The sequence below is a fragment of the Lissotriton helveticus genome, chromosome 11, assembly GCF_964261635.1.
Source record: "Lissotriton helveticus chromosome 11, aLisHel1.1, whole genome shotgun sequence".
Classification (NCBI taxonomy): Eukaryota; Metazoa; Chordata; class Amphibia; order Caudata; family Salamandridae; genus Lissotriton; species Lissotriton helveticus.
The window spans coordinates 232,963,697-232,977,062 of record NC_136072.1 but is presented as its reverse complement, the minus strand read 5'-3'; the positions used below and the strand labels follow the sequence as shown (position 1 = coordinate 232,977,062).

General features: G+C 42.2%; 1 protein-coding gene across 2 annotated transcripts in view; it reads left to right on the top strand.

Moving 5' to 3' along the window:
- Positions 1–13,366, top strand: part of LOC144792790 (von Willebrand factor A domain-containing protein 5A-like) — a 305,281-nt gene that overhangs the window by 133,853 nt on the left and 158,062 nt on the right. For both annotated transcript variants that reach the window (XM_078667987.1, XM_078667986.1), the window contains exon 14: positions 6,629–6,837. In XM_078667987.1, the coding sequence (XP_078524113.1) occupies positions 6,629–6,837 (209 nt within the window). The remainder of the gene's footprint in view (positions 1–6,628; positions 6,838–13,366) is intronic.

The following is a 13,366-nucleotide window of genomic DNA, read 5'->3' as shown; positions in this document are numbered from 1 at the left end:
AGTCGTAGCATTGTCAGCTGGTTTTCATTCACCTTCTTCCAGAATTTTTGAATACGCACACAGCAGTCCCAGGTCAAGTACCATCAAGTTTATATTGCATTCTAGGGCCTCTCATGCTTCTTGTATGGCTGGCAAAATGTTGACCAGCTGAACCAATGATGTCAACATTGTCTTAACTTCTTTAACTGCCTTTGATGAATTGGTCAGGCTGAGGATGGCAATCGCCCTGACTTCTGTGATTTCATCACTACTGAAACTCATGAAGGTTGTTTCGGCTACTTCGGCGTGCCTATAATAAATCAATTGCACCTGGTCTTAGTGGCTAGTGATGTACTTTCCACTACCAAGACTCAATGGTGGTTGTGGCTGCTTTGGCTTCTCCATAATAAATCAATTGTAGCTGGCCTTTGTGACTAGTGATGTATTTTCCACAATCAACACCAACAGAGCTCATTAAGTCCCTGTTGAGCCAAGCATGACTTTTTTCCTCTCTTTTATGATCTGAGTGGCTTCTTAGTCCAGAATGGCCTTGTGTGAAGTGTGTTTGTGTTGCTACAGTACTGATGTACTCTACCAAGACCTGGTTCAAAACACTGCTCCAGTCAACATCCAGCAGTCAAAGACCCTCACTCATTCCTCCCTAACCTCCTATTCCTCCCTAACTTTAAAGGAAGAAAGTGGCATTTATAGGACGTCTTCGTAAGGAACAATAATCAGTAAAATTGTGCCTGGTGCAGGGGAGTGCACAGTCGTATGTGTAAGTGAGCCATATTGGAGTCTTTGATCAGCCCATCATTCATTTATAGCTATATGTGTGCGCTAAACAGCACCAATACTAGACGTTAATAATTGTTTAACTGTCCCCGCGCTAGCAAAAGTAGAGATGACTGCACTGGTACATTGACTCCTTTCTATGAAACATAGCAGTATTCAATATTTACTGTATTTTGACATCAAAATAGAAATGCAGGTGCTGTTGAGAGTATTTAAGACTGGTTGGAATCTCTTTATGGTTTTAAATAAGGATTTGACCCTGAATAGACCATTGTCCATTTACGGATAGACTTGTTCATACTCACAGTTCAGATTTGTTGGTGGTAGACAACTCTGAATGCTTCACTGTCACATTGATGCCAAAACGAAGAAATTGAACCTAAACCTTTGACTTCCTTTTAGTACACAGAGGGCTTTTCAGTGTCCTTTGCATATTTTGCTTTGGAAATTGATATCCCGAGGACCCGCAGTAAATACCCAGTCTCCCTTTCTGCTCCTGTACTATGGGATGCTATTTGGAGCAGCTTGAGCTTTTTGAGTGGCAGAAGCTGAGGCTAGCCTGAGGGAGCCTTAAGTTCAAATATAAACCTACATTCCACAGCTTTGGAGTTTTCTCACATTCAACTGCCATGAAATATTGCTCATGTTCTGTCTAAGAGTACCCTATACATTTAACATAGTAGTATTTAGGAAAAACACGGATTATAGCAGCCTATCTGCCTCATTGTATGAGTACTTCTGGATTGGCCTAGAGTTACAGGGGTCTGCCCCAAGAGATTGTCTTCAGATTGTTACTATGTAGTCTTGTGCCAGATTGTCCCCCAGTATACCTCTTACTATTTTAGTTATTTTCAAAATCAATTTGCTTTCATGTAATGTAAAATTGCTTCATCAATGAGATTTAATTAGGCTTTTTTTCTAGTATCGTCTTAATTTTGGTTTGTGGTCCTTCTGGAGTTTTCCGGCTCTGATGCTCAATACCAGAAAAAACACGAGCAGAAGTGAGTTCATTCCTTTTTAATGTGACTGGAACTGAACAGAATATACCACAAATACTCTTCAGGAGCTGCAAGATGTGGCCTCAAGAAACTGTTTGCTAACGACAATGTTAAAGAATTCATCTACAGTCTCCATCTCGTACACATTCCAGAACAATTGTGATATTCGTTCCTGCTTAGTTTAATGCACTTTTAAATGTATATATTTAATGAATTGATATTTTGTATTTTCTGCTTTTATGATTTTATTAATTCTTAAAATCGAATAAAGCATTTTCTGATCCAATCTGATCTGATATTAGTTCCAGTTTTCTCCCGTTGATTTCATTGATGGGCAGGGTATGTTGCTTCTCTATTTTAGTGAGTGAGGGAGGGTATGTCTTTCCTCAAATTGTACATCTTCTAATAGTGCTGCAGCTGCCTTACCTGGTTCTTTGAAAGAAATAAAAGATCAGGCCTGGAACAACCTCTATGAAGCATCTCTTAGCAGGGATTGCTCACTTTTGTGGCAGGCAGTAAAGGCCCCGTTCTTTATGAATAACGAGGGAGCTAGGATTGAAGTGGCAATTGGTGAAAATTCCTGGGTCGATTATTTTTCTTTGGTTTATGGTAACGGGGACAATAATACTTCAGAACCCAATGAGGCAACACTACTGGGCGAGTGTGTTCACTTTTCACCGATAAACATTCATTTTACACATGATGAAGTAATGGTGGCAATAAAAGAGAGTAAATGCGGAAAGACCCCGGGACCCAATGGGACTCCGATTGATTTGTATAAATTCACGGCTGAGCTTTGGTCCCCACTTCTAACTCGAGTCCTCGAGGCCAGCTGTGCTAAGGTTTTATTAAATCCTGGTCAGAGTCCATAATAATACCTATTTTTTAAAAAGGGGACCGGGAAAATCCTGCTTGTTACATACCCATATCCCTCCTCGATTCATTTATGAAAATTGCAGGAAGTGTCATCTTGAATAGACTGCAAGAGTGGACTGAAGATAATAACATCTTAAGCCCCGTACAAAATGGGTTTAGGGAGGGAAGGAGTACTGTTGAGCAGGTTTTAAACTTTTCAATTTTACATGGGAAATATACCCAGGCTAAGCCGGGAAAATTATTTGCGGTATTTGTAGATCTTACCGACGCCTTTGACTGTGTCAATCATAGTCGGCTTTGGCAGATCATAGAAGGGCTTAAGGTTGACCAGTCTCTGGTATTATTTCTGAGACAGCTATACGCGGGGGCTTCAGCTAAGGTGAGGTATGTTCTAAAAGGGGAGTGTACCAGGTCCTTCTGCGTGGAGAAGGGAGTGAGACAAGGCTGCGTATTGGCCCCGTTCTTCTTCTCATTATATACCAATGCTTTGGAGGAGGAACTGGTGGCCAGCATGAGTGATTCCCCGCAAGTCAACAACAAGCAGATTGTCTCCCTTCTTTACGCGGATGACGCGGTTTTAATTGCCAGAAACCAGCTTGGCCTTCAGAGGGCCCTTACTACTTACATTGACTTCATGGGCAATAGGAGACTGAGGCTCAACGTGAAGAAAACCTTTGTTATGTCTTGTGGTAAGGGCAGGAACAAACGTTGTACACTTGTAGCTGGGACCGATAATATTAAACCAACTAATATGTTCTCCTACCTTGGCATTTTGCTAGAGGATACTGGTTCTTGGAGCGCTGCCGTAAAGAGTAGGGATCTTTTATTAAAAAAGGTCGACAGCGGCCGTGATGTTATTTAAGAAAAAGTGTAGAAGGCCGCCGGAGATCTATTGAAAATCTACCAGGCCAAGTGTATAAGCATTACTACATACGGGGCAGTGGTCTGGGGGTTTTATGATGTTACACCAATTCAGGTGGTAGAAAATGCTTTTCTTAGATTAATACTAGCTCTTCCTCAGAGTGCAGCTGTTTTTAATTGTCACAGTGAACTAGGGATCCATCACATTACCGATGTGATTAAAATGCAACCTATGCTACTTTGGCATAGAGCCTGGACCAGACCCAATCTTGGGTTAAACCGAGATATTATTAGAGACTCTATGGGCCTGGACCAGGCTAGAAGAATTCCTTGGCTACATTACATCAGGAAATTATCTAACGATTTTGGGAGACGTGAGTTTTATGTTAACCCTGATTCCTTACATTCAATATCTAGAAAAGACCTTAAAGCTGTGTGTCTGAACCACTTCGAGATTGTAAGAATGGGGTTGGAGTTTAACAAAAAACAATGACCCAGCATCAACTTACCCTGGTCTGTAGCTCCATTCAACCTTATTTAGTATGGTGTCAAAGAGGTTACGATAGATACATCTTGACTAGGTTCGATTGTTTTCATCATCTGGTTTCATTTCCAACAGTTAATGACTGGTCCAGACAGCTTTGTCTTTGTCCGTGCGATAATTTATCAAATCAAACGACTATGCACGTGACTCTTTTCTGTAAATTCTATGTAAATGAACGGGCCAGATGGATTATTTCATTTTTAAAGAAGGGTACATGGCGGCAATGCCGTCCGGCCTTTTTATTTCTTCAATTACTGAGCAATGTGTATTGTGTTGAAATCATGTCTGTTTTTTAAAAAAGCATACTGAGAAAGAGAAAAAGTATAAATTGATAGCTTATTGCTTAGTTTAATGCACTTTTAAATGTATATATTTAATGAATTGATATTTTGTATTTTCTGCTTTTCTGCTTTTATTAATTCTTAAAATCGAATAAAGAATTTTCTGATCTGATGATGATCTGACACTGTTGTTGGATCATGAGTATTTTGAATTGTGTGTACAGATTGTGAATATACATTTAATTGATGTTTGTTGTTGACTTTATTCAGCAATATTATTTGAACAATAGCATATGAACGCCAGCCACTCCGATAATCGCATGTACAGTCCATGCATTATTTTCACATTACCTCACACAAGTACACCTTGAAATCTCCTGACCTGATGTCTGGGAATGGAGGTACAAGAAATGCTCCCATTTCTAAGATAAATAGTGTATAAGAACTCCAAGTTTCAGATTCTCACACAAGGACTTTTCACTTCTAAGTAACGCTATGCCGGTCACCTTAGGGCCCTGCCTATGGACTAACACCGACTCTACAAAGGGTGCATTCACAAATTATGAGGCGTTGTGACGGTACGCGTTGTACCGTCATACATCCTTTTATGGGGAAACATCCGTTACAACGCGGAGGTTTCCCCGCGGTGCTGTTACGACGCGTCCGTAACAACGCAAGTCGTTACTACGACTTGCGCTGGAGGGCGCTAGAAGATTAAAAATAGTAAATTTACTATTCCAACACCTTCCCTAGTGTCCACGGGGACTGGTGTTAGAATAGTAAATTATACTATTCGACATCCGCGCCCCCAACGCAAGTCGTGGTAACGACTTGCGTTGTAAGGGACGCGTTGTAACAGCACGCGTTGTGACGGTACGCGTTGTACCGTCATACATCCTTTTATGGGGAAACATCCGTTACAACGCGGAGGTTTCCCCGCGGTGCTGTTACGACGCGTCCGTAACAACGCAAGTCGTTACCACGACTTGCGCTGGAGGGCGCTAGAAGATTAAAAATAGTAAATTTACTATTTCAACACCTTCCCTAGTGTCCACAGGGACTGGTGTTAGAATAGTAAATTATACTATTCGACATCCGCGCCCCCAACGCAAGTCGTGGCAACGACTTGCGTTGTAAGGGACGCGTTGTAACAGCACGCGTTGTGACGGTACGCGTTGTACCGTCATACATCCGATTTTATGTCTTTCTGGCATATTAGCAGAAATTGAAGGAGAAGGCCTTATTAGCCTTTGTTACAAAATTTGTTTTTTCTTTTCAGGTTTCTATTATTAATATCCGTTTCGCATAGTGTCAGAATTCAACTGCAGGCCCTTTTTAGCACTTAATATAATATAGGGTATATACTTTCCCGTTTTCATTTCTGATATCTATCTGTGCTAACATTTTCCTGATATTTAATTTGTATATATCAAAAGTATTTTACACAGGCTCTGACAGGTCTGCGGCAATTGTGATACTAGTCCATCCTTGTGAACCTCAGGCACAGGAGGGTTGGTGGCACAACATCTTTGTCTTTTTACCCCTGGTCTTTGGTTCCACAGACTAACTAGATAACTGCAATAGCTAAGGATTTTGTAATTAAATCAGAAAACAGTTGGATGCAATTGGGGAGACCACTTCCATGGATACTCTTGTCACCCATTACATTCTACACAGTCTTCAAACGTTTAGCGAGTACCTACCAGCAAGTAAGATGATAGAAGCAAAAACCATACTTAAAGAGGAAGAATGAACCACATGGAGCAAGGAGAATGCATTATCACTGACCCATGAAGAGGTTATCATAATATATTACTTTAGGCAAGTAGACATATTTTTAGTTTAACCTTAATGAACCAGTATAGGTGACTTCGAAAGAAGACAGCTGAACATTGGCAGGAGGTGGTCGCCAGCTTTAGAATCATGGGACTCCTGGGATGGGGTAGTGGGGCACACATTGGGAGCTGGTGAGAGATCTGGGATGGGTACAGCCATAGGATGGGATGGCAGGGGGCCCTCCTTCATGCTTCACCAAAGTCATAGATCTCCTGGCCCCTACTCAAACCCTCCCATAGGTTCTTGCATACTTGAGGGGATTCATTGGCTTGGGATCAGCTAAAGTTGAGTTGGTTGGATATTTGGACTTTAGAAGGGGATGCACAAGTGATATGATGCTGTTGCACACTCTACTATTTAATGTACCTTGAGCTTTAAGTACAAAAATCCATAAAAAGATTTAAATAGGAAAAAAAAACCTTAATGAACCAATAATTCTAGTTTTATTCTCTTCCTAGACTCCCCATTCACCGTCTAGCAGCAAAGAATATGATTCGTGACTTGGAGACAGGAACCAATAGTGATGACAAAGAAGTGAAGAAAAGAATTCTGGAGACAAGCCTGCAGTCGGGAGTTATCTGTTCACTCACAGCATTCATTGCAGTGAACAAAGACTTGAACCAGCCCATTCAGGGGCCCCTTGTACAGCGGAACATACCACTGCCAGGTAAGTAGAGAATTGAGTCATGCTTCCTTTTGTAAAAGTGGGAAAAGGAGAAAATGTAGAAGAAAGACAAGACTGCATAGGCCGTTCTTGGCATAAATTACCTGATTTATTAAAAGTGCCACTTGAGTGTGTTAGGTGCAACTCAGGAAGGTTGTTCGAGGTCCTGTAGATGTGTAATTTGGAGAGCTCCAAGAAGGAGAGTTTGAACTTAATTGAAGTCCTAGAAAAATGTAAAGGCCCAAATTTCTTAACGCTTTGTGCTAGACAATACATTGTGACTAAGAGCTGCAATGTCAGCAGTTTTCAAATAGATATTTCCCGCATTTCGAAATAAATCTTGCATCAAGAACGTCAACTTGTTTTTGTGTCTCGATTCTCTTGATTTCAAAGATAACTTACACACTAGCTCATATTTCTCCTTGTCTGTAAGTGTTGGCTATCAATGTTATGGGTAGAGGAGGTGCACATGGCAAGTGATGTGGCCTAGAGGCTAGAGCTGCTGACTTTGTTACATGGGGAACCAGGTATGAATATCAGCCTGGGCTCAACATCCTGTGATTGTGGACAAATCACTTAATCTTCCAGTGCCTAACAAAAAGGGGGCTATGTGTAGCGTTGTATGCTTTTGTTGTAAGGTGCTCTAATGCACTTGAGCTAAGTTTGAATTGTCACAAAAATGAGTGGCTATATGTCAAGTATTTCAAGGGAAAGCAAAATAAAAATGAGATTTTATATAGCACTTGTTATCACAGTCTTGGAGATTAGTAGACCTGTACTTAAGAAGTGTGATGATTACCCAACCTAATTGTTGGAATTGTATTAACCTGAGAAACACAATAATGGCTGAGTCAAAATAATGAGGATCTAATGACCTGTACCACAGGTTGTACAGATAAAATGTATCAACACTGAGCTATGCAGCCAATTTGCATGACTGCTTACTCAGCAACAGCACAAGTGTGATGGAGAAAAAGCAGGTTTGTTAGTAAGGAAAATATGCAAGTGTAGAACCCTGAACATATGCTGTTAGAGAAGCAGCACTGTTGTGCATGAATTAGAATCACTAGCACAGGTAAATTACAATTGTCAAATGAAAGCTAGAACGTAGAGTCACCTAGGAATTTAAGAAGTATGATTTTAGAGTAGATCTTGGGATACAGGACTTTTGCCTTAACGATAAGATACCTAGCCTCCCCCATAATCCATCAGTTTTAAGTTGGAATGACAAGGTGTTGTTAAGAGTGGTACATTCAAATAAATAAGGAGTCACTTAGCTTTTGTAGAGTGGGCCACCAGACTGCTGGGGTAAGGGAGATCCCACTTCTGACAATCCATCTGCAACATGCTTGGCAAGATTTTGCTAAAATTGCTTCCTGCAACACAACAGGAGCGGTTTCACAGAAACAAAGTCCTTTATTTAGAGCCAAACCCTGAAACCAAGAATGTTTCTGAAAAATAGAGCAATTCAGTTTTCTTTCCCTTCATGAGGGACAGAATTGTTTCCTGCTGCAGATTGCTGTGGTTTGCATGGACATCCCGAGCAGAAAAAATAAGCCTCTGGAGCCCTACTCTAAAAAGGACATGACTTCCGATTAGGGGGTGAAGGAATTCACCCAGTTTCTCTCTGTGGAATTCTTGTAGTTCCATAAAAACTCTGTGAGAATCCGTGGAGTTCTACGAGCTGCAGAATTTCATTGCGTCATGCTGCTAGTGCTGATTTTTAGCACTGGAAGCTGTAAAATCAGCAGGAACGGCAATACGCGGCACACCAGAGGGGGCTGCTTCTTTCTGACACTCAAGTAGATTTTCTACACGAGTGGCAGCTTTCTCAGCGCCAATGGTAGTGACCTGCCATGACCGTCATGCATTGAGAAATCACGCCGCAACTTATCCTAGACCTCAATTTTGTCTCTTGCTCTCACCAACTTAATGTTGGTGAGCTGCGCTCAATGAAAACTCCGCCACACTGCGGTTGGCAAAGTTTTTCTGGAACTCTGCACTCCAGGCATAGCACAGAATGGGCAAAACTCGGCGGGGGAGCGGAGTTTACCGCCCACCCCTACTTCTGATGCGAGGAGGATGACAGTCATATGGCGACTGGCCTGCTGACAGAATGTTTTTAACTGCTGATCTGGCTGAGATTCCTTCTTCATCAACTAAGCAGTTCCTCCCAACTCTAAATGCAAATGGGGATCTATGAGGAGGGAGGATGGGGCATCCATTGGCGTATGGCGGTTGTCCCATTATTAGCCTCTGCTGAATAACCCTCTTACTCAATTTCTAAATCAAATAAATTACTGGCTGACACAGTGTGGATATAAATCCTTCAAATCTTTTATTCAAATGTCATCCTATATTGATATTAAAAGAATTACAAACACCACGATCCCCATATTACAACCCGGATCAGGGTTAATCATGGCATCGCTCATTTCTGAACCTCACTTCCCTTTTAACCCTGTTCATTAGTCCATAGAACTTTTTCAGAACTTCAAGATAGGCACTTACATAGTAGCAAGTGAATTTACAGAAATTATTGTATATAAATAAGAATAATTGTGCCCAAACATAAATATGCTGCTTTAAACTACACAACCATTGTCAACATTCTTGAGAAGAGAGAAGTGGAACTTATAAAGTGTTGATGACCTTTTGCCATGAATTGGTTGAGGTGAATTAAGAGATCCATCGTACAACAAGGAGGAGCATATTTAAAAAGCCCCTGGGCTTCCACACCTGGGTGGCTAAATCCATGAGTGACCATCTAAAGCAGTGGTATTCAAACTGTGCAATGCAGATCTCCCATGAGATTAATATTTATCTCTTGGGCCAACCTCAAGCTAACATACGCAAAGAGCATTCCATTTTGTGGACCTTAGTTAATGTTTCAGGCGAAGAAACATATTCAGATTCATCACATACTGGGGCATGATTAGATTTTACGGGCCATACTGTAAGTATAAAGTGTCTTTGAAGAGATTTGACAATTGTTATTATTGTGTGGCAGAAAGCTTTTAAATAAACAACTGCTCAGTTTTTTAACTCCTGGGCAGTGTTTTAAAAATTGTGAAAATGTGTTCTGAAAACGTAATTTGACTTTTTAAATCTAGGCTTAGGGTGTACGTTCACACTTAAACACATTCTTGAAACTGTCACTGTTAGCACATGTAGCTTAGGTTTTTGTCTTGCTCCTGTAATATTCAATTAAACATGTGCTAATTAGCTGTAACTCCACTCTTGTAAATATTATACCTGGCCATCACAATATTTATACTTTTGATTTTTTTAATTCTAAAAGTCAGAATTTTCCAAAATTTGAAATTGTAGTTTCCACCTACATGAAGTTATAAGTGCTTCTACAGACCAAAAAGCTGAGTACTTGGGCTGAGAGAGGAAGTTGGGCATCGAAGTAAAGTGGACTCTATGGGTGGACAAGCAGACAAAGCTAAAAGATCAAAGGGAGTTGTCTAAGCGTTGACACTAAATACATTACAACGCATTTGTTAAACTTTTACAAATTATCGAATATCCATCCGACATTGTAACTTTGTTAAATGAAGATAACTTGGAATATAATATTTTTTAGCACTGCTGTTCCTAATATGGTGTTCAAAACAAGATAGATAGCACTCTCCAGGCAAGGGAAATAGAGACCAAGGTTATTCTCCAGCAGAGCATCTGACTACTGCTTCGTACACCATCAAATATGATTACGAGTCCAGGACCAAGTTCCAATCTCTGTGAAAAAATAAGTTTGTACAGGGATTGGAATTACAAATTGTGGGATAGTAGTCCCAACCTCACAGTTTCCCCTCACAGATTCTGGCAGGTGAAACCTGCTGAAATGTATATGGTGAAAAGGTCTGGAAAGTGGGGGGAAACCCATAGAATTTGCAGTGCTAAATTTTGATTCTGTGTGATATTCCTCATTTGGAAGTTGAACATTTGCAATAGTAGGTTTTTACCATTCCCACTAAATGCCTCACCCAAGGGAAATAATATTTATCAGTTGTGGGAAACACCCCACCCCATTCCATATAACTTAGAACCATGGCCTACAGGTTTGGTGGTGTTTAAATATTTTCTGTTTCCATCTGAGTCTATCCATATTTATATTTTCTGTATTCTATTGATATTGACCTGAATGTATTTCTTTGTTGCATGAAAAAAGGTTTCAACTATAATTTTTCATGTCTAATGGATAACTCTAACCACTGATTCTCTAGAGTATCCCCAAGCTCTAGACCCTATCCAGAAGATCTAAACAGCATTGCTGGTGTGTGCTGGTACGTGGCGTTCTGGGGCTTAGCACATACCTTGTTTTACTGTGGAAGGGACTAATGGGGCCACATTTAAGCGCCATCCTCTGCGTGCTGATGCCCATTCCTTTCTTTCTGTGCCTTTATATGTGAATCTGAGGCTCCCTCCCAAATTGTTTCTTGTCAGTTGATGAGTTTTTTTGTCAAGACCCTATTTTTCAGTGTGAAAGGGAGTTATGTCCCTTCCTAAAACTGCAGATTTTAAGTCTTGTTGGAACTGTCTGTGACATATTGCCACAAGCTCTGCCTCTGTTGTTTGGGCTCGACTCATGGCTCAAAGTGCTGTGAGAAGTCCACCCTCCTGAACCTGAAGATGATCAGGGACGGTGAAGCCAAGCTGTATGTCAGCGAACACCAAAATAAGTTTCAGAAGTCCCTTCCCTGCTCCAATTCAAGGGTGTGGAATTTCCACTCTGGAGTACATTCCTGCGTGGACCAAGTCTTCCGGTATGATGAAATTGAAGTGGTTGAAGGATAAGCGAGATGCGTCCCAATCCCGCCACCTTCAACATGCGGAGTTGGGAGGATGTCACAGTGCTTCACAATCTCTCTCTCAGTTCACAACCAAAGAGCCGTTTCCACTACTGATTTGGATATAACCTGAGTTTCTGATTCTATTTGCAATATGGCAAAAAAAATTGGTGCCTTTGGAGGGGCCAAGTTGTGAATACTCTGCATCTTTCCTGCTCCCTCTGGTGCATCTTCGAGCCCCAATGATCCTGAAGGCCTCCAGTCGGGATACCGCTGGTGGGTTCACCCTCTGCACTGTCTGTGCCTACAGAACCCACCTTGTGTTCCACACTGGAGTAGACTTCCATTCCAACACAAAAATCCTCACTGGTCCCTGCGACATCGCGACAGGTACAGATGCTGGAGGGCTACCTGATTCCATCTTCCTCTTCGACTCAGAGCGGAAAACAGTTTGGCCTCAACAGAGGTTGCTTCTTCACACCTCACTGATGCACCCTGCCCCAGTTCATTCTAACTCAGACAGTACCATGCTTTTATCTCGGAACCGTACCACAATGCTACAATAACTTTCCAGTTCAGACTGTGATCAGAACCAACAGGCCTTTGGGGATGACTGTGGTGATGAGGCCTAGCATTCTCCACAGCAGGATGATGTCAACATTTTTAATTAATAAGTGTTGAGATACAGGACTGGGGCCTTGTGCATTTCATAAGACAAGGGCCCTTGTTCAAGCAAAAGAAATAAAGGTGCATTCAAATTTTAGAATCGCTACAGAAGGCAAATATTAGTTATTCAAATCAGTAATGCATCTAATAATGCAAATGTGAGAGGTTATCATATGGTCACCTTCAAAGAAATTAAACTAACGTATAGTTCAGTAAGTGGTCTTACCTAAATCTACTCAGTTCAGGTCAGTGACTGACAAAATGGAGGGCATGCCCTAAGGGTGCTCCTCAGACCTCCTACTGTATCCTCTGCAATCCTGGCTCCCTGGGTCTGTCTGATGGCATTCAACTCCCCTTGCTACCTCCCTTGAATGACACGATTGCTCATCTTGGCCCCCCTGTACCCCCATCTGTCACTGACCTGCCTATGTCCCACGCAATATGGTGTGAGCCCTGTAGCGGCAACCCATGCCTTTGGGCGCATGCTTATGGACCCTGGGAGGAACACCAGGTAGTGCGGTGCAGTCCACTGAGATTGCTTGCATCCCCCTCACCTGCTGTGAAACCTTGCGGCATAGGACTGATGCTCCACGGGGGGGGGCACCCACGCCTCAACTCAGCCACACTGGAGTAGGACCTGCGGCCGCCATGTGGGGCTGCAAGTAAAGGGCTGCAGCGCTGCCTTGTCTCCTTGTTGGCTCAAACAACCGCATTTGAGACAGCAACATGCTGCACCACCGACCGTGGGCCTCTGAGGACAATTCCTTCCTCTACTGCGGTCCTGGGGGTGGCGTTGCTTTCCTGTTGGCCCCTGTGGGCCCCAGACCCCTGAAACTTCTGTTCGCCTTTCTGGCACTAAATATACCTACTGGCAGCTGCGGGCATGTTGAGCCGCATTGCTCTGCTGCTGATGTGCACTAAATATAGTGCAGATCTGGGCCCATCTACTGGCAGCTTCCTGAGGACGGTGGGACCTCCTGTGCGGGCCCGGGGCCTCGTGTGTGGCAGCTCGATCCCTCAGAGGCCTGCATACTTTCACTTGTCTTAACAGATGAGCCGGGGGTGGGGGAGGG